The sequence below is a fragment of the Zalophus californianus genome, chromosome 13, assembly GCF_009762305.2.
Source record: "Zalophus californianus isolate mZalCal1 chromosome 13, mZalCal1.pri.v2, whole genome shotgun sequence".
Taxonomy (NCBI): Eukaryota; Metazoa; Chordata; class Mammalia; order Carnivora; family Otariidae; genus Zalophus; species Zalophus californianus.
In genome coordinates, this window is record NC_045607.1 from 62,186,685 (window position 1) to 62,205,774 (window position 19,090).

Here is a 19,090-nt window from a genome sequence, read left to right on the forward strand (position 1 = left end):
TTAAATAGCTATATACCCATAAGAAGTAGGATTCTGGCACATCTCCCTCCTGAGCCACACCAGATGAACCACAAGGACCTCAGATTAAGTATGTGCAATATGTACTTCCCCCTAAACTCTGTGCTCCTTCCAGTGATGATAAGCCCTATGCATGGCATGACCACTACCCAAGCTACTTAGCCAGAACCCCAGCTTCCTCCACACCTAGCTTACCCTGCCTCTGATCAGTTTACTTCTCTCCATCCCCAGGTTCATGCCAAAATCATCTTTCACATGATTACTGAAACTCCAGTCCTGCTCTCTTGAATACATTCTCCATACCAGAAGCAAAACACCCTTCTGAAATATGACTATGATCATACTATTTCATTTCATAACACACATTAAAGGCTCTCCAGTGTGTTCAGGATAAAGTACAAAATCCTCTAGAATAGCACTGTCCACTAGAAATACAATATAAGCCACATATGCAATTTTTAATATTTTAGGAGCAATATTAAAAGACAGATGAGAGAGGAAAGAATGGGAAATTATTGTTCAATGAGTAAGTTTAGTTTAGAAAGATGAAAAAGTTCTAAAGATACAGGGGCGTGAGATGTAAATACATTTAATGCCACAGAATTATATGCCTAAAAATGATTTAAATGAAAAGTTTATGTTACATATATTTTATAATAAAAAAAGAATCGGGGTGCCTGGGTGGCTCAGATGGTTAAGCATCTGCCTTCAGCTCAGATCATGATCTCCAGGTCCTGGGATCAAGCCCCACATCAAGCTCCCTGCTAAGTGGAGAGTCTGCTTCTCTCTCTGCCTCTACCTCTCCCCCCTGCTCATGCTTCCTTGTTAACTCTCTCTCTCTCAAGTGAATAAATAAAATCTGGAAGGAAGGAAGGAAGGAAGGAAAGAAGGAAGGAAAGAAGGAAGGAAGGAAAGGGAGGAAGGAAGGAAGGAAAGAAGGAAGGAAGGAAAGAAGAATCAGGTGAAATTAATTTTAAGAATATATCTTATTTAACTCAAGAAATCCAAAATCTTATCATTTTGACATATAACCAATATAAAAATTAATGAGATATTTCATTCTTTTTTTCATACTAAGTCTTTGAAATCTGCTGTGTATTCGCACTTATAGCACATCTCAATTATGATATTAAATTTTCAAGGGTGTTTGAAGTGTGCACCTACCAAAACTATAGTTGTGTTTCATGTGTTTATGCTGCCTCCAGTTTTTAAATTCAGCTTATTTAAAATTAAATAAAATTTAAAATAAAAGGGGAGGGTGAAAATATAGTTCCTGCCAACACTAGTCCTTTGCCCACCTGCTTCAAGCTACATAAGAGGAGTGGAAATTAATTGGGAGGTGTCTAAGTCAGAGTTCACTTAGAGAAGCAGAACTGCTGTGAGCACTGTGCAACAGAGGCATATTTCGGGGCTAGATGTTAAACAGCCCTTGCATGCTGTTGCTCAATATCTGTGGTTGGGCCTAAACTTCTGGAGGATCAGCTGGACTGGCAGGCGTGTGGATTTGAATGAGAACAAGAAAAGCCCCAAAACTGTTTAAATTCAGTTCTTCAATAACACTAACTACATTCCATGCACTCAACAGCCATAAGTGGCCAGTGGCTACATGCTGGACCGTACAGTTTTAGCTCATCTGAGGCTTCTTCTCCTCAAGACTCATCTCTCCCTCTTCATACTTCATGCTCCAGCTCTACTGAAATTTCATTTCCTAGACTTCACAATTTCCTTCCACTTCCAGGCTACTAAGCCTACTGACCCCTCCTCCAGCTAGCTCTTCTCATCTTTCAGGTCTCAGATTAAGCATTATTAGGCATTGCTTCTTCTAGGAAGCTTTTCTCCACCTCTATATTACCAACCCTAATACCTCAAATCTAGTAAGGTCCTTCACTGTGTTCCAAATTTTTACTACGATAGATCCTTACATACTGCTTTGCAATTGCTTGCCTAATGTTCAGTAACTTCCATTACTCTGTAATATCTATAGAAATAGAAATGAAATAAAATCTATCCCCTAACCACATAGCAAATCCTAAATAAATATTTATTGAACAAATGAATGAATAAACATATGAGAGAGCACCAAGAACCTACTCCTTCTGGAGTAGAAATATTTATCTGCTCTGTTCTTGATTGGTCAAAAGGCAGCTCATGGAGATTTATGAATCATTAGCCATAAGCAATGACCTACTTTGAAGGCAACTGTATTACAGGCCCTTCACTTTCTTACTTCATCCTCACAACCACCCCAGTTTATAGATGAGGTTAAGAGAGATTAATCTGCATGGCAAGCTTGCCTAAGTGGAGGACATTGGCCTCAAACAGTCTTAATCTCAATGTAACAGAGACTTAGAATTGCTTGGTCCAAACAGTAATACAGATGAATACTAAGACCCTTTCATATTTAAATCAATAAGTCCAAACTGTGGCTGGCTACAACTGTGCTGATACCTGTATGTATGAGCTCATGTTAGAAAAGGGCATCACTAAATTGAGAAAACACGCCTAAAATATACCACAGTATATATTAAATAACTTATTTTTGTGGATTTTTAAGAATGCCCTTTTAAGGGAAAAAAACCTAATTAATACTAAAATATTAGAACAACAAATAATAATGAATCCATTATTTTACAATAATGACTATACCTTTCAAAAACTATAACCTCTCTTCTGTCATTCACTGCTGACCAAGCAAAACCCTATAGATTGTTTAGCGCCATCTAGCAGCTTCCTCGGTTTGGCACGTGTTTGTTGGAATTGGCCCAGTCAATGTTGGAGTGAAGGGACTGATCCCATCTCTGGAAACCCAACCCCAGCTCACTAATTCAATTAAAAGATCTGTCAGTAATCACTACTCACACAGACAAGATAAAAAAAAAATGAACCATTCAGCAATACAAGCTAAAAAATAAGATTACTCTCTTAAATATTCTTGAATCATGAATTATGTGAAGTTCTACTTATCTAACTAATAATGTTTTAAAAATTAGTCCCCAGGAAAAATGAGTTCAAAACTAAAAATTTAAAGATTCCAATCAATTTCTTTTTGCCTCAGAGTTTTCTTTCAGCAGATAAAGAAAATCCATAGTAACAAGATAACATTTCATGCATTTACACATATTCTCCTATAGATGTCTACAGCCTTCAGAAAGTATATTATTTGTAGTCATGCCTATCTGACATTTTCCATTTTACTCAAAAGATTTTATGGTTTGGTATTACAGCAATATACAAATTTGACAGCTTGCAATAGGATCTAGTCCCTGTAGCAAATCATTCTGACAGTTAAGTACTATACAGCTACTAATATACATTTTTTTTACACTAAACTTATTTAAAAATCTTACAAAGTTGATGATACAATGTATGTTGAAATTCTGAAGAACAGTCTTAATGATATAAATTTCATACTGAATTTTATAAATAATTGGACCCTACACACTACACAATTATTTCATTTGTAGTATAACTTATTCCTCCTTCGGTAGTTCACTTTATTAAGAGCAAATTTTTCCTCAACAGCATTTAAATAATAAAGTCACTCATCATGGTCAATGTTTAGTATTTTCTTATAATTCCTTTGTCTTTAAAAATAACTGAAGATGTGAATAAAACAGTACATGTGTTAACGTGGAACATAATGATGTTTTTTGATTGCCTTTACAATGCTACTTTTTTCTTTTAAAGTGATATAATATAATCAATTATGTCTTTATAGTTCCCAAAATGCATTAACAGAGGCTCTGTCAAATATACCCGTGAGTCCTCTAGAAAGAAAGCAAAGCTGATCTCTAACATTGCTGTAACATTAACTAAACAGGGCTGAGTGTGATCTTACAGCATGTGAGGCAGACCCCATCTCTATCTCTCAGTAATTCTATTTTTAGTATTCAATACATCTGATAACATAAGCCAGTTAGCAAGAGAACAAGTGCCTTATTCTAAGAAATAGGAAGCCTGGATGTATTTTTTCCCCTTGGTTCAACTTTTCAGCTGGAACACCACAGTGAAACCACTCTATTTTCAGAATTGACGTACCTTTCAAAACTATAATCTCTGGCTTTCAAGTTCACTATTATTTGCCTTCAGGTACAAATTTTAAAGTGTATAGAGGCTTCTAAGCAGAATAGTTGGTCTCAGCCAGATACTGAAAGGCTTGTAGCTCAGTCATCATTGCAGTGTAAATTCTTTTTCAAAATAATGTTCTTCACTCAGAGAACACTTGTGCCTGTGCTTGGTTCACTCATCAAATACACATCGGAGGTCACTAAAGGCCTGGGGGCAACTTCAGCTATTCTAAAATTCATTTCTCTCTCTATTTGGTTGCAAAAATAGGATTTCAAATGTAAAAATCTTAGGAATGTCTACACACATAGAAACCAAAGGCACAGTGCTATGCTACTGTAAGGATGGATGTGTGGTCAACAAACAACCAAGGTTTTTAATGCAATGACGGCAATCAAGATAAACATCATTTGCTTTGATACATGCAATTTAATGTTTAAATATTCTTAGAACATTTCTATTTGAGAACTTTCTCTCCAAACAGGAAAAAAATTTTAAACTAATGGCTGCATCGAAGGTCTGCTATGATTTCCCAAGATTTCTTAGAATCCACAAACCTGCCTTGCTGTTTTATTTATAACAATTCCACAGATATTTAATTAATTTAACCTTCAAGAAGTGATTGATATATGTAATAGACATTCATGGTAAGTATGTAACAAATAACAGAACTTCATGCTGTTTTACTCCTTTTGTTAGGTTCTTAAAATGTTCTTCCCTTAAATTTTAAAATCGAATTTGAAGATTTTTTGGTGATCTGCTTCCAAAAGATAACACTGATACTGAAGATTATTTCAGCAGATAATACTGCTGTCTTCTGTGTGATTCTACTATAAAAAGAATATATTGTTTGTCCTCTCTAAATTTCTGTCCTTAACTCTTCTTCCCGGTAATTTTTACCTATATTTTTTCCATTGTGAAAATTAAAAAAAAAAAGACATTCTAACTTCATATGTGTTTTATCTCTATTTCCTTTTCTGGTATTCTCATCTTTGCCCAATTTTGCTCCTCTTCCAGAGATTCAATTATGACCATGGCTAACCAATTATATTAGTAGAGAAAACAAGATGGAAGGAATTGAGATAAGGAAATGACTGAGTAAATTCTAAAATCTGTATGACGTGGAGTCAGATGTTTTCTTTTTTGTCTTCAGGCATACCCATCGATGGCCTGTGACTTCAAACAAACGGCTAGCCTGGCTATCCCTGAGCACACCGATCAAGTAGGGGTTGCAATGTCTTCAGCATCCTCCTCATCCTTTGTCCTACCAGGCAACAATGCTCTGATGTTCACTGGAGAGTGGAGAAGGTATTTAAAATTATCAACCACATAAAATGAAATACATTGTCTTGAAAAGAAATCTAGTGTCATCATTGCTGTCCATTTAATTATCTAATGAGCAGAGACCACACCTGTATGTTACCAAACAAGGTAGCTGGATGAGATAAAGGTTCTTCATAAAAGCACACACCATTTTAGTATCAACATAATCCACTGATGAGCACTGAAAAAGTTGTTTTCCATTTGCTCTTTTTTAAAAAATGGTCATTATAAATAAGAGGGAAAATCTACTAAAGTAAACAAACCTTCTTATATGCTCTGCAAAAAAAAAAAAAAATCTTCCTACACAAATCATTGTACAGAGAGGTATTTCAAAAGCTGCAAGTTGAACCAATGAATAAATAAAAGACTAACGATAGTATTACCAAAACATTCGAATACTTCTGCATAAATTCCACTATTCCATGTTCTAGAAAGACTAATAATAATGATCACTTTTTTTTTAAATATACAGCTTTCATACTTCAGAAGACATTTTAAACTTATGTTTGCCATCAGCTGTTCTTTAAGCCTCTTGCAGTTACTGGCTGTTAACTAGTGTTGCTTCTTACTTATACAGAAAAACACTAACTTGCCCCAAGGGAAAGCTGTTCTTTTCATATGGCTAAATGAAAACTGAACTAAAAAACTGCCCTCTGGAATTCAGCACTTTGAATGCACAGCCAGTAGCATTTTCCCTTTCCTGGTGCCATCTCTGTCTCTCCATTTCTCCGTCTCTCCGCCTCTCTCTCTCTCTCTCTCTCTCTCTCTCTCTCTCTCTCTCACACACACACACACACACACACACACACACACACACACACCAACACATACACCCCTCTACAAATGTGGGCAGGACTCCGATTAGGCACTTGTTAAGGAGGTAATTTAAGGGCAATGGGATGGAAAACTGGTACAGCAGCACCACCTAGTGGAAACTGGGGAGACGCTCAGAGTCCCCCTTGCTGCTGTTCCATGGGTCAGTGCTTCCTTTGGAGCAGCTTACAGAGACTTGCGCATAAGCTTACCACCACAACTTTTAAAGAGGAAACCATAAAAAGGCAGAAGCCATTGGTATTATGTGATCCAACCCTCCAGCCACAATAATTTTAAGTCAGAAGCAGAAATAATAAATAACAATTTGCTGCCTTTTATTCCATAAATATTTACTCAAAATTACCGTGTGCACACACACATACACATCACTTGATTACTATTCAAAGTTGTTCAATTTTTGTAAGAATAATTAATGTTAATATTAATGTTATAAGTGTTAAAATAATCAGATTATATAATAATTATACAGTAGTAAATATACATATATGTTGCCAAATTTCATTACTTGGTTGACAAATTCAATTTGCCAAAAAGAATTCTCTAGGATTGTTTTTAAAAACAATTAAAAATTTCTATTCTCTCAGTCTCCAACTTACTTCTTTCAACCAAGATATTCTGTCTGAAAATGACAAAAGTTAAAATTTCCTCTTTATGTGTATGTCTTCCCTATAGACTAGTGGGTAGGTTCTCAAATGGGAATGATATTGCCTCCCAAAAGGTATCTAGCATTGCCTGTTTGGTCTGGGATGCTCCAATCTACAATGCACATGACAGTCACCCAGAACAAAAAATTGTCTAAAAGTTGAGAAAGCCCATCTAGACTGTAAGATGCTAAAAGACAGGAACAAATGTCTTATTTGAAAATGTACACCAAGTACCTGGCAAGGTAAGGTAATAATGGTTTGGTGAAATAAATTGGTACTAACTTCTAACGTTGGCCATGTACCAACAGATTACTTAAACTTTAAAATGAAAGAATGCTAATGTCAGGAAAGCAAACCCTCTGCACATATAGGGCAGAGCATCCCGTTCCCTGGAAGGGTATATCCCATGCCACACACAAGTGATCATGTGTAAATTTTGTTATTCAAAGCCAGCCCATCTGAGTCTGATCACTAAGTGAGAAAGACTGGTGCACAGATGCTATACAATGGGAGATTCACCACAGTGATGGTGCTTTCTTGACAATTCTTGATAAAAAAGTCATCTAGACTTTTGGTTGTTGCCCACTTTCAAACTGTAACAGAATTTTTGAGTGATTTTTTTCCCCCAAAATGAAGTTTTTCCTTGTATTTTCCCACTTAACCACTGTGAGCATTTTGATAAGTACCACTTGATAAATACCAAGAAACTCTCTATGCATATAAAACTATTAAGAACAGAAAAAAATCTGATCCTGCTAATTTCACCCAAATAAGTCAATAAACAGCTCTACACTGCCATTAGAAGTAGACTTTAGATGATCTTAAATTCAGTCAAAATTTATGCTTTTCAAGGTATCAATTGTCTAAGGATGTAAAACATTCTGTAAAGAGTATGTGATATACACAATCAAGGTGAGGCATAGCAATGAGAAGAAAACAGTAAGCTTTGGCACTTTAGATGTCAAATTTCTAAATATAACTTTCTGAATGGCATGGAAATGATCCCATGTTGTCCTTCCCTGCTGTTCCCTTAAAACCCCTTTGGGACTGGTGTGAGTAACAATAAATCAGCATTCATGTACTAGATTAGCCACGATATAGTTCCTTAAAGGAAAGTATCAAGAGCATTAAACTGGTAACAGAAGTCATCTTTCAGGATAGAGAAGCAAAGATGATTGTTAAATGCAGTGTTGGAATCTTTGCAAATACATACTACTTGTAAATTAGAGAAAAATTAAAATGTAAGACATTTGTTAATATTTGTCATGCTAAACATTAAATTCTTTAACATGTGATGAACTCAACATTTTTTAAAATATCCTACCCCATAGTCCTAATTCTGGCAAATGTTTTTTGCTTCTCATTGGAATGTGTGTGTGTTTTTTTTTTAACTGGTGACCAAGATACAAGATTTCAAACTTTCCTATGGAAGTCCTGGAGCTGAAGAACTTTTTACACTCTTCTGAATCACTGTGAGCTTTGAAGGGCCATTTAAATGACCCATTTCATTCACAAAACTTCACATCCTGAGCATCCTGGTGCTACCACCCACACCTGCCAATGACAATCATCAGGTCCACAGAGGACCACATATTTTCTAGCAATGTGAAATTCTTGATGCAGCTATAACAGAAAACAACAGTGTATACTTTCCCTTCTCTGAGAATGAAAGACTAGATTCTAAGTGCCTGTGACAGAGGTCTAGAGACAATATGCCCAGCTACCTGATGGCGAAGAGACAAGTTAATAGTTGGGTAGAAAGTTATAGCTACAGTGCCCAAAATATTCTGTAGTGGAAAGACCTCAAGTTAAAAATAAGAAGTACTGAAGAAATTCTAGAGAATTAAGTCCACATGTAAAACATACTACAGTATTTTAAAATCATGCAATGTAATGTTAGAGAAAATTATCATTAAATATGAAATTTAAGGGCCTAAAGTAATGCCTTCTTGGCTCACACTTTAACAGAACTCCAGTGTTGAGGAATGAAAGTCTATCCTTGGAATGAAAAATATTCTTAATAAGGAGAACGAGTAGGAAGATTTTTATGAAAGTTTCTAAACCAGTCAGAAGATAATCAGCCAAAGAGTCTGGCAAATTAAATGACTTGTATCTATTCATAAAGGAAAAAAATCCCTTGGCAATAATAAAAATTTTTCTATTTCCCTACAAATTTCTTAGTGAAGATGTAATGAAATCAGGTTAGGTGAATTTGCTAAGTGAAGACCAACCAAAGAGAGGCCAGAGAGAAAAACTAAACAATCTAAATAGAGATAGATAGTTCAGGTATATTACTAACAAACCTCACCAGACAGCCTATGGTTTGAAAATTCACACTAACCCAGAAAAAGTAGTATCCCTTTGCCTCATTTCAAACAGAACTGAGGAAGGTTATATCATACTTACAATATAATAGGAAGAGAATATGTACAAATAAGTAAATTTAGGCTAAAGGAAAATAAGGGTAGAATAATGAAATGAAGCTAAGAGAAAAATTGAGAATGTGACATTAAAAGAAATATTCAGAATTTGAAATTAATGCTGATTTATGAGGTAAAAAAGAAGCTTTACCACTCACCAATTTTAACCTCTGTAAAGGTATTCTGCCTACATCTATCTGTGTCCTTTCTGGGACATTAGTGAATCGAACTTCTGGGACTGCAACGGCACACATGACATGGGCCCACCTACAGGAAAGGAGACATGAAACATGAAAATAAGTTCCCTAAACTTAAATATTGTATACTTCAGCTAGGCGGTAGCAATTCTCACAGAGAGTAAATACACAGACAAGAAAGAAAGCCAAAAGCCTAAATCCATCACAGACTCTGAATTTTAAACCTCTTGGGTGATACCTGGATAGATTCAGTACCACCCTGCCCACCACTGCAACATGAAGAATGGGGTGAAGACCAGAGACTTGATCCTATCAATATATGGTATTTTTCTACACTGGCTCTGCAAAATACTGAAATGTAGGTTTTCTATTTCACTTGGTACTGAAATATAACAGGTGTTTAATATACTTAAGCTAATTAATATGTGGCAAAAGATTAGTTCAATTAATAAAAGGTATGAATTGGGTATAGCGTATAATCTTTTTACATAATATAAGTGTCATGAAAACTAAAACAAATAGTAAAGTCTTCTAAAAGAATTAACACTGATTAAGTCTTTAATTAAATTGTTTCTCATTGCAATCCTACTATAACCAAAAGAACCCAGAGATAAGGAGGAAAAAAATTTAGCTGGCTCTCTCATTTCCTACTTAATGCCGAGTATCTCCTTTCAAATTCTGAATTACCCCAGAAAAATGACATCCCCCATTAACACTATTTAGTTTCTCATAAATGTCATGCCCCAAGTAAATATTAAGACTCTTAAGGCTTAAAGACATCTTGAAGGAATTATCATATCCATCAACCTATTTTTAAGTCAAAGAGTATGTCACTCAAACAACATAAGACTCCATCCTGCCTTTAAAGACCACGGGAAGAGAGGACAAGTGTCAACCCCATCAGGGCATTCTTTCAAATCTAATAAATACTATAATCCTGTAGTAAACACTATTTCTGTCCTAGCCCAAGCATAGGAAGAGAAGTTCTTACCACTTTTGTCTGCACAGGAACCACCTAAAGCAATTCACAGTCTGCATGACCTATGTGATATCCTAGACCTAGCAATACTTTTTCTTATAAGTGCCAATCACATTAACTAAGACTGTGAAAGAGGAAGACCCAAAGTTAAGCAAAAATAAGTCTACTAGACCAAGCTTTATCAACACAGGAATGATAAATGTCTTCGCTCTTCCTTGTAAGCAATTTGAAACATGTGCACATGCACATAATTATGTTAATTTGATCATTACATTATATACCAGGGGTCCCAACTCCAGTGCCCACAGGGCCAGGCAGGAGGTAAGCAAATACACTGGTAAATTATGGTAACCTGGGGGTCATCTGTCCCATTTAGGCTAGGTTTTCATCCCAACATGTTATTGCTATACAGAGATGCACAATTATTTTTCAAGTATAGATAAAAATCTGGATTTTTGTATAAAATCTCTCAACTTTTAAAATTTGCATCAAATTTATAAAATGGTATGTCAGTCAACTAAAACATATTTTGGGGCTGGATTTGGCCCTTAAATGCCAACTTACGACCTCTGCCTCTATCATTTCTACATTTTCCTATTTCCAAAGGGATCTTTAATATGCTTTGGCCTCATTTTAAATACTAAAATTGGGTCATGAAAATAAAATTCATGCAAAAATATATTTCAACAACCACATTAAAAACCAGATTACCTTTCTTTTATGTTCACTTCTCTCTTTCAAGATTCTCTTCATATTCTCCAATTGTCCCCTTTAAATCTGAAAATCAATGTTTTTCTCCCTATGTTTCTATTTTAGTACATACACTCTCTTGTTAATTTGCTGGTTTTAAAAGTAAATTGTTTTGTTTTAATGTTATGACTATGATTGATTTTATTTATCTGAAGGTAACAGATTTCACTGTTCTCAGGCACATTGTTTTTATTAGACTAACAGGATTCATTACATTAAACACTAGGATTCCAATGGCACCTAGATGATATGGGCTGCCTTCACTTTAAAAACCGCCATCAGTAAAAGAGGGGTTATTCTTCATGGGTGTCAAAGACATGGACAGAAGCAAGGCTTAGACCACCTTCAACCAGGAGAGGTGAACTGCTGTCAGTAATAGTCTCTGAAGACATGCACAGAATCCCAACCTTAGATCTGGACAACAAAAGCTTTGGAACAATGTGTCCAATAATGAGAGGTAACACAGCAAACTATCCATCCAGAGGTTCAACACTCTAGAGAGCAGAAGGAAACAAAAAAATTGAACACAATTAACACAACACTTACTTATTGTTCTTTGTTTCCTTAAGAGCACCCCCTCTCAAATTGCAGAGACAGCACTCCTAGGAGGAAAAAAAAAACAAAACAAAACACAATTATCAGACTCATTTAACAGACATCATTACTATTTATCTAAATATTCCCATAAATTCTAATTTTGTATTTTAAAATTAAAACCATCAAGAACTTCATGAAGGCCTATCTCTGAGCAGTTTAAGAAAGGAAAGGAAAAAGAGGGGGGAAAGTGAGAGTACACACAAAAATGTTCCTGAGATATTGAGGGAATCATCACTACCCTCCTACCATGTTCACTTGCCATCTCTAGGGGAAAGTTGTGACACAGAGCACTTGGTAGCCTGGAGAGTGTTTACTAGAATTCTAGAACAGAGAATACATATATGATTAGTTCCTTGTGCTCTGGGAATCCATTCGTGTATACAGGATAGCTACAAAACAGAGTATTGGCAGGCTTTGTTCTGCAATAAGGATTAGCAGGAAGCTCTTTTTGAAAGATACTCTTCATAAAAATATCATTTGGGTCTTTCTGTGGGTGGGCAAATGGTGTTGGAAAAACTGTACTGATAAACCCAGGCTATCCACACCCAGAAAAAAAGCACCATGAAATGTTTTCCTTTCTTCTCCCCACATAAGTTTATAATTTGGGCACTTTTATATGTCTTAGATTGGCACAGACTGTTTCACTCCAAGATGACTGACTGACTCCCTTTACCACAAATACAGATTTTATTTATTATTTCTCACTACAATCCTATGAAAAGTCCATGAGAAAACAGGACTAGAGAGCAATGCAATGCCTTTTGCTGACCTAGAATTTTTAAATTAAATATCTAAGTAATTTTTATTTTCAGCCTCAAGCACTAATAGATGTCCTCCCAATTTCTTGCATTAATACATTTTTTAAAATAACTGTAGGTTATTTTGCGGTTTTTCCCTTTATTAAAGAAATAAAAATTTCTTTATCTGTTCTCCAAGGTGATCTTCTTTAACTAAAGTTTTGCTTCACTTTACAGAGATTCCCTTTAACTTATCTACTATTAATAATGGGGTGTCAAACTCTATAGCTTTAATTTTTCGAGGAGAGCAATACCAAAGCAACTGAGGATAATCAATATACCTGCATAACTCCTAACAGGCAGCAAAAAAAGCAAACAACCAGAAATGTTCAATGGTTTTATGTTGTTTGGAAACACTGCACATCCATTTGAAATTTCCTGGGTTATTATTAAAGGTTAGAGTAGCAAAAGCTGCCCTGTGTATGTATATACATCTGAATCCATTATAAACCCAGATCAAGGAGATAACTCAATGGATTTTCTCTATAACAAAGCCAGATTCTAGAGGCCCTCGACATAATAGTTTTGATGAAGCACACAATGAAAGTAAAAGTTCAGTCCAAATATTAAAAATGAGAAATTTAGTAATTCAAGTTATTCAATAACATCCAAATTATTCAAAAACAATTTCATAAAACATTACTGATTTTAAGTATTTTCCCAGTAATTTAGCACACTTTCTACAGAGAGAGAGAGAAAATGAAAATAAAACACGAGGTAAAATATTTTCATTGACTATAAAAAGATGTCAGTATCGAAGTGAGAATGCAGCAGAGAACTGTGGATGGTGAGGAGCTCAGACACTAAGAGCATTAGATGCCTGATTAATGAAACTAGTAGTGAGAAAAAGCCTAAAGGGACCAGCTAGCAGAGTTAAATACAGCAAAGCAGCATGGAAGCTGCCTGAAAGCACCTGAGGAGGATCATTAAAAGGTACACATGCTGCAGAGCACCACCACAATGAGAGGAAACGGTCCTCTCAAATAGAACGTGTAGACTCAAGATTTTAAGGGAGGTTGAGAAGACTCCACTTGCCAAAATATGAAATTGTTTTTTTCTGGGATTACCAGTGACCTCCATGGCACAAAATCTAATTGCTCATTCCAAGTCCCTGGCTCGCCTGACCTGTAAGCGGCATTCAACATTGTTGATCATGCCTGACAGTTTCTACCTGAGGCTTCTATGTGACCTGATGTGCCCCTCACTGCCCTTCTTGACCTCTTTTTGATCCTCTGCTTCCTCTAACAGGAATCTCTTTCACATTCCTTAAACATGGTAGCTTTTGTAAGAGGCATTCGCTTCTCTATCCACAACTGCTTGCTGGGCATCTGATCCACTTCCCTGACTCTCAAAAGGCCAGTGAGTGACTCAAACATTAATTACCTGGTATGTCTGACTGACACTCAACAGGCACCTCAAACACACATGCACAGATGAAGTCATGTCTCCTCAAGCCTGTAGTCCCCCAGTGTTTGCTATCAGTGGCATCAAGCATCCTGTCTAGCTCAAGCTGGAGGATGTAATCTCCCTCATACTAGATCACATCTGTCATATCAGTTGATAACCCCAGCATCCCTCAGCAGACCTAAAATATGGCAACAGCCACCCCAGGTCAACCTAGAATCTATACGGATGGGTTTTAGTGCTTCTCAGTACTTAATGTGGTCCCAAAAGGCCAGGATCATCAGCCCTGGACCTTGTCCAGACTCACACTGTACTACTCTCCACGCATAGACACCCAGTGCCCCCAGACACCTCAGACACACCCTACACCATTCTTTATTACACTGAACACATCCTTGACATCTCAGCTTGAATGCTGATTCCTCAGAGAAGGCTCTCCTAATCCCCTGGACCAGTTACTTCTCACTCATTACTCTTTTTAATTATTTGTTGAATTCTTTTTGCTGTCATGAATAAACTGTAAGCTCGATGAGTGCCATGGAAATATTTGTCAGGTTACTCTTTCTTTATTATGATAGAGAATACATCTTCCAGATGAATCTGTTACATAATGAGAAAGGGCAAAATAGGGCAGAGTGAAAATCTTGAAAACTCCAAAGGATTAAAAAATTGCAAAGATCATTTTCATACAGGGACACTAAGGAAAGGAAGTTGCAGGCTCTGGTAACTTAACATGGAGTTAAGAAACAATGATTTGACATGGAGCTATTTTTGCCATGATTTACTTAAAAAATCATACTTCTTAGAAAAAAACAAAAATATTCATTGCCAAGTAGTTACTTATATGATTTATATGATATATATGATATCAGGGTTTCTATTCAATTCACTCAATTTTGAAGAACTAAGTAGGAAAGAAAAAAGTCATGTCCAGTTATGTCACTGTTTTGAGTCACCATCCCTCACATGGTGCAAACTAGTTGATCTGTCACAAGCACAAACATGTCAACTTGTCAATTCATTCATTTGTAAATGAACTTGCACTAAATGCCTATGTTTATAACCCAATAAAAGGCAATATCATATAGGATACTTTTAAACATTTCTTTCCTTTCTTAAATAGTACCTTATTGTCAGGCAACAAAATTGATTAATTCTAAAATTTAAAAGGTTAATCCTTACCTGAAAAGTAGCTCAAGTTTTCTTAAGAATCCATAAAATGCCTGATACGTGTAAAGGTTGATACCTACCAAATACACTAATTGTACTAATATTGCTCATCTTCTAATTCAGTGAAAGAATTGAATGAGAATATAGGGAGTGATAGAGTCCCCTCAGGACACTGATTTATTAAGTTGGTTATCAATAATAAATATTTTCTATTAGAAGAATAAAAGCTATATTAAAGGCCTAATTCGTTCTAAATACCCTGCCAGAAACCTCATATACTTTACCTCCCCTCCTTAACATGAACTTATTAGGTAATTTATATCCTACTTCATTTATGAGGAAACTAAGATTTAAGAGATTAGGTAACTTGTATAAAATCATCCAATCCAGGAGCCATCAAGCTTCATGGTCAGATATTTACTAATTTAGGCTTTGCACTACACAGTTGTTTCAACTAAACTCTGACATTGTAGAACATGTAAACAAATGGGTGTAGCTGTATTCCAATAACAATGTTATTTACAAAAACAGGCAGTGAGCAAGATTTGGCCCACAGGCCACATTTTTCCAAACCCTAGCCTATCAGCAAAAGGAGTAACTGAGGTTCAAGTTCAGGTCTGCCTGAGCACAAATCCATACTCCTTTTCTCCAGCATCCTCTACCACTAAGTACAAACAAAGCAAGGCACAAGATTTCAAAGCAGAATGCCCAAATAAACAGGAAACTGTGCCTGCCCCAGGAAGCTCACACTTTAGGAGGGGACAAGACCTGTGTATACTTAACCATACTATGAAGAAGAGAGTGATAAAGGGTATAACCAAGTCTCCATTTCTTCATTTCTATAAATGACTAAGAATTCATTTTTTAACAAATCCCCTCAAAGGAACCCATATCATTAAAAAATTGTGTTACAAGCACCATGTATTATGTAACAATTTATATCCCTAGTTGTTTAATTCACCTAGCTAAAAAAACTCACTGGTATGAGATCATTAAATTGATCTCCACTTCTTCCTTCAAAGAATGATACCATTTTAGGCAAAAAGTAACATTTCACTTAGTCTGTGCAGTCTAACCCCAGGCTACATGAATCCAATTTAACTGACAGGAGCAACAGTAACACTAGAGAACCAGATTTTATCCTGATATTTAATGAAGTACAGATGGTCAGGGTTCAAAATCATGGTTCCGCCATTTACTAGTGGCATGACCCGCCTCAGATATCTTACCTGTAAAAGAGGGATAATACTACTTCCCTAAATGAGTTAATAAATGTAAAGCATTCCATAAACACAATACAAGAAGAACAGTGGTTAGATATGTGAAAGTTAATTGTGGTTCTAGACAACTTATGCCTAACATTGCCAGTGAATGATCTGGGTGTAGTGGTTTAGCAGAGAACAAAATAGAGATCTGTCAATAATTCTCCTGAGGTGTAGAAAGCAAGATGCAGACCTGCACAGAAAAGAAAACTCTCCAGGAACCCCAAATCCAGGCCGCTAGACTCTAGAGCAAGGAGAGATCTTCTATAGTTCTAAAAGCCGCCAACTTAGCTGTGAAAAGCAGACAGATGCTAGTTTCCACAGTGTTCAGAGAACAGGCACTGAAGAGAAAAATCCTGATCCTGTCCTCAAAACATCTGAAACTAGAGTGGACTGAGTCAAATTAAAGCTGCAACAAAGCCCAGACCTAGCTCAACTACAAATCAGACTGACCTCACTCCTACTCTAGAAATCTAACAAACAAAGGGCCATGCCCTTTCTGAAAATAAGATTAACTTCATTTGCTAAAAGACAAAATATCCAGCACACAATTAAAAAAAAAGTGCAAGGTACATTAAAAAACAAGAAAATATGATTTATGATTAAGAAAGTTAAGAATCAATAAAATCAGACACAAAAATGAAGAAGAACTGGGATGATCAGATGGAGAATTTAAAATTGCTATGTTCAAAATGCTAAAGGAGCTAATGAAAAAGATAACATGTGAAAAGATAGCAATATTTTAACAAAGTCATGGAAATTATTTAAAAAACAAATGTAAATGGTAGAAACGAAAAAATGTGACATCAATAATGTTGAATTCAATATATTTCAAAGCAGACTGGAATTGTGAGGGTAAAACTTCAATGACTTTAAAGACATGAATAGGAAATAGAAAGAATGAAAGAAGTTTTAAGAATGAAGAGAGATCTAAGGGAAAATAACCTGTTCAATTTCTGTATAATTGGAGTCTGAGAAGGAGAGGAAAGAGAGAGTGGATGAGAACAAACATTGGAAGAGAAAATGACAGAAAACTTTCCAAAAGCGGTGAAAAAAAAATGTCAACCCAGAGTGCCTGGGCGGCTTAGTTGGTTAAGCACCCAACTCTTGATTTCAGCTTAGGTCATGATCTCAGAGTTGTGAGATCAAGCCCCACATCAGGCTCTGCACTAAGCATGGAACCTGCTTAAGATTCTTTCTCTTCTTCGGCCCCTCCCCACTCTCTTAAAAAAAAAAAAAAAAGTCAACCCACAGATCCAAGATGCCCAGCAAACCCCAACAGATAAATACAAAGGAAACACACCTAAATACATAGTAGTCAAAATTGTGAAAACCAAATATAAAGAACACACTTAAAAGCAGAGAAAATGAAAACACATTCAGTAAACAACTGTATGAATTACATCTGATATCTAACCAGAAACAAGTGGCAATGGAACATTATCTACCAAAATACTGAAAGAAAAAAGCTGGCAACCTGGAATTCATTTCCAAGGAAAATATCCTTTGAAAATGAAGATAAAATAAAAACAATCTCATAGAGACAAAAAATCTAAAAGAATAAAGGCAAATGATACCAGCCTGAACCATGGATGGGCAAAAAGGAATGAAGAACACCAAAAAACAGTAAATACATGGGTAAATTAAAAAATAAAATTTTTTGTATCTTCAAAACACATGCATACAAAGAGAGAATGAGAGCAAGAGACAGAGAAGGAGACTATAAGTTTCCTAAAAGCCTTGACTGTTTCAAACAAAAATATCAATACTGTAGAGTAGAATGTACGTAATGGTAAATATAAGATAAGACCATAAAGGGAAAGAGGTTTAATGAAATCACACTGTTGTAAGGTTCTTACATTGTTCATAAAGTAGGATGATATTGCTGGAAGGTGGGTCCACCATCTATCACAAAGGCCTCAAGAAGTTCCCAAATATTAAGTTCTAAGGAATATAAACTCACAATCAAAATGCAAAAAACATGCAAGAAAGTATGATTCTATGAGCAGAAGAAACATAATGTAAAATTAGATACACAATTAATATCTTAGACACAAGATATAAAATAAGCCCTTCAATGTTTTAAAATTAAATGTGGAAATTAGAAATATGAGACTATAAACAAATGACAAATCAGATTTTTAAGACCAACAATATAAAAATTCTACAACCAAAAAAAATAATGGAAATTGAAAACGTAAAAAATATATTAAATAGATCACTCTTGTTTTTTTATGTTATGTTAATCACCATACATTACATCATTAGTTCTTGAGGTAGTGTTCCATGATTCATGGCTTGCATATAACACCCAGTGCTCCATTCAATACGTGCCCTCTTTAATACCATCACCAGGCTAACCCATGCCCCCACCCCCCTCCCCTCTAGAACCCTCAATTTGTTTCTCAGAGTCCATAGTCTCTCATGGTTCATCTCCCCCTCTGATTTTCCCCCTTTATTTTCCCCTTCCTACTATCTTCTTCTTTTTTTTTTTTAACATATAATGTACTATTTGTTTCAGAGGTACAGGTTTGTAATTCAACAGCCTTGCACAATTCACAGCGCTCACCATAGCACATACCCTCCCCAATGTCTATCACCCAGCCACCCCATCCCTCCCACGCCCCACC

At 35.8% G+C, this 19,090-nt stretch overlaps 1 protein-coding gene across 9 annotated transcripts in view; it reads right to left on the reverse strand.

Moving 5' to 3' along the window:
- KDM4C (lysine demethylase 4C) overlaps window positions 1-19,090 on the reverse strand; it is a 567,234-nt gene that overhangs the window by 127,781 nt on the left and 420,363 nt on the right. For 7 of the 9 annotated variants that reach the window (XM_027615394.2, XM_027615392.2, XM_027615393.2 and 4 more), the window contains 2 exons: window positions 11,777-11,832; window positions 9,463-9,571 (listed from right to left, as the gene is read on the reverse strand). In XM_027615394.2, the coding sequence (XP_027471195.1) occupies window positions 9,463-9,571; window positions 11,777-11,832 (165 nt within the window). Of the gene's footprint in view, window positions 1-4,416; window positions 5,376-9,462; window positions 9,572-11,776; window positions 11,833-18,336; window positions 18,405-19,090 lie in introns of those variants that run through there. The other 2 variants (XM_027615399.1, XM_027615400.1) reach the window with 2 other exon arrangements.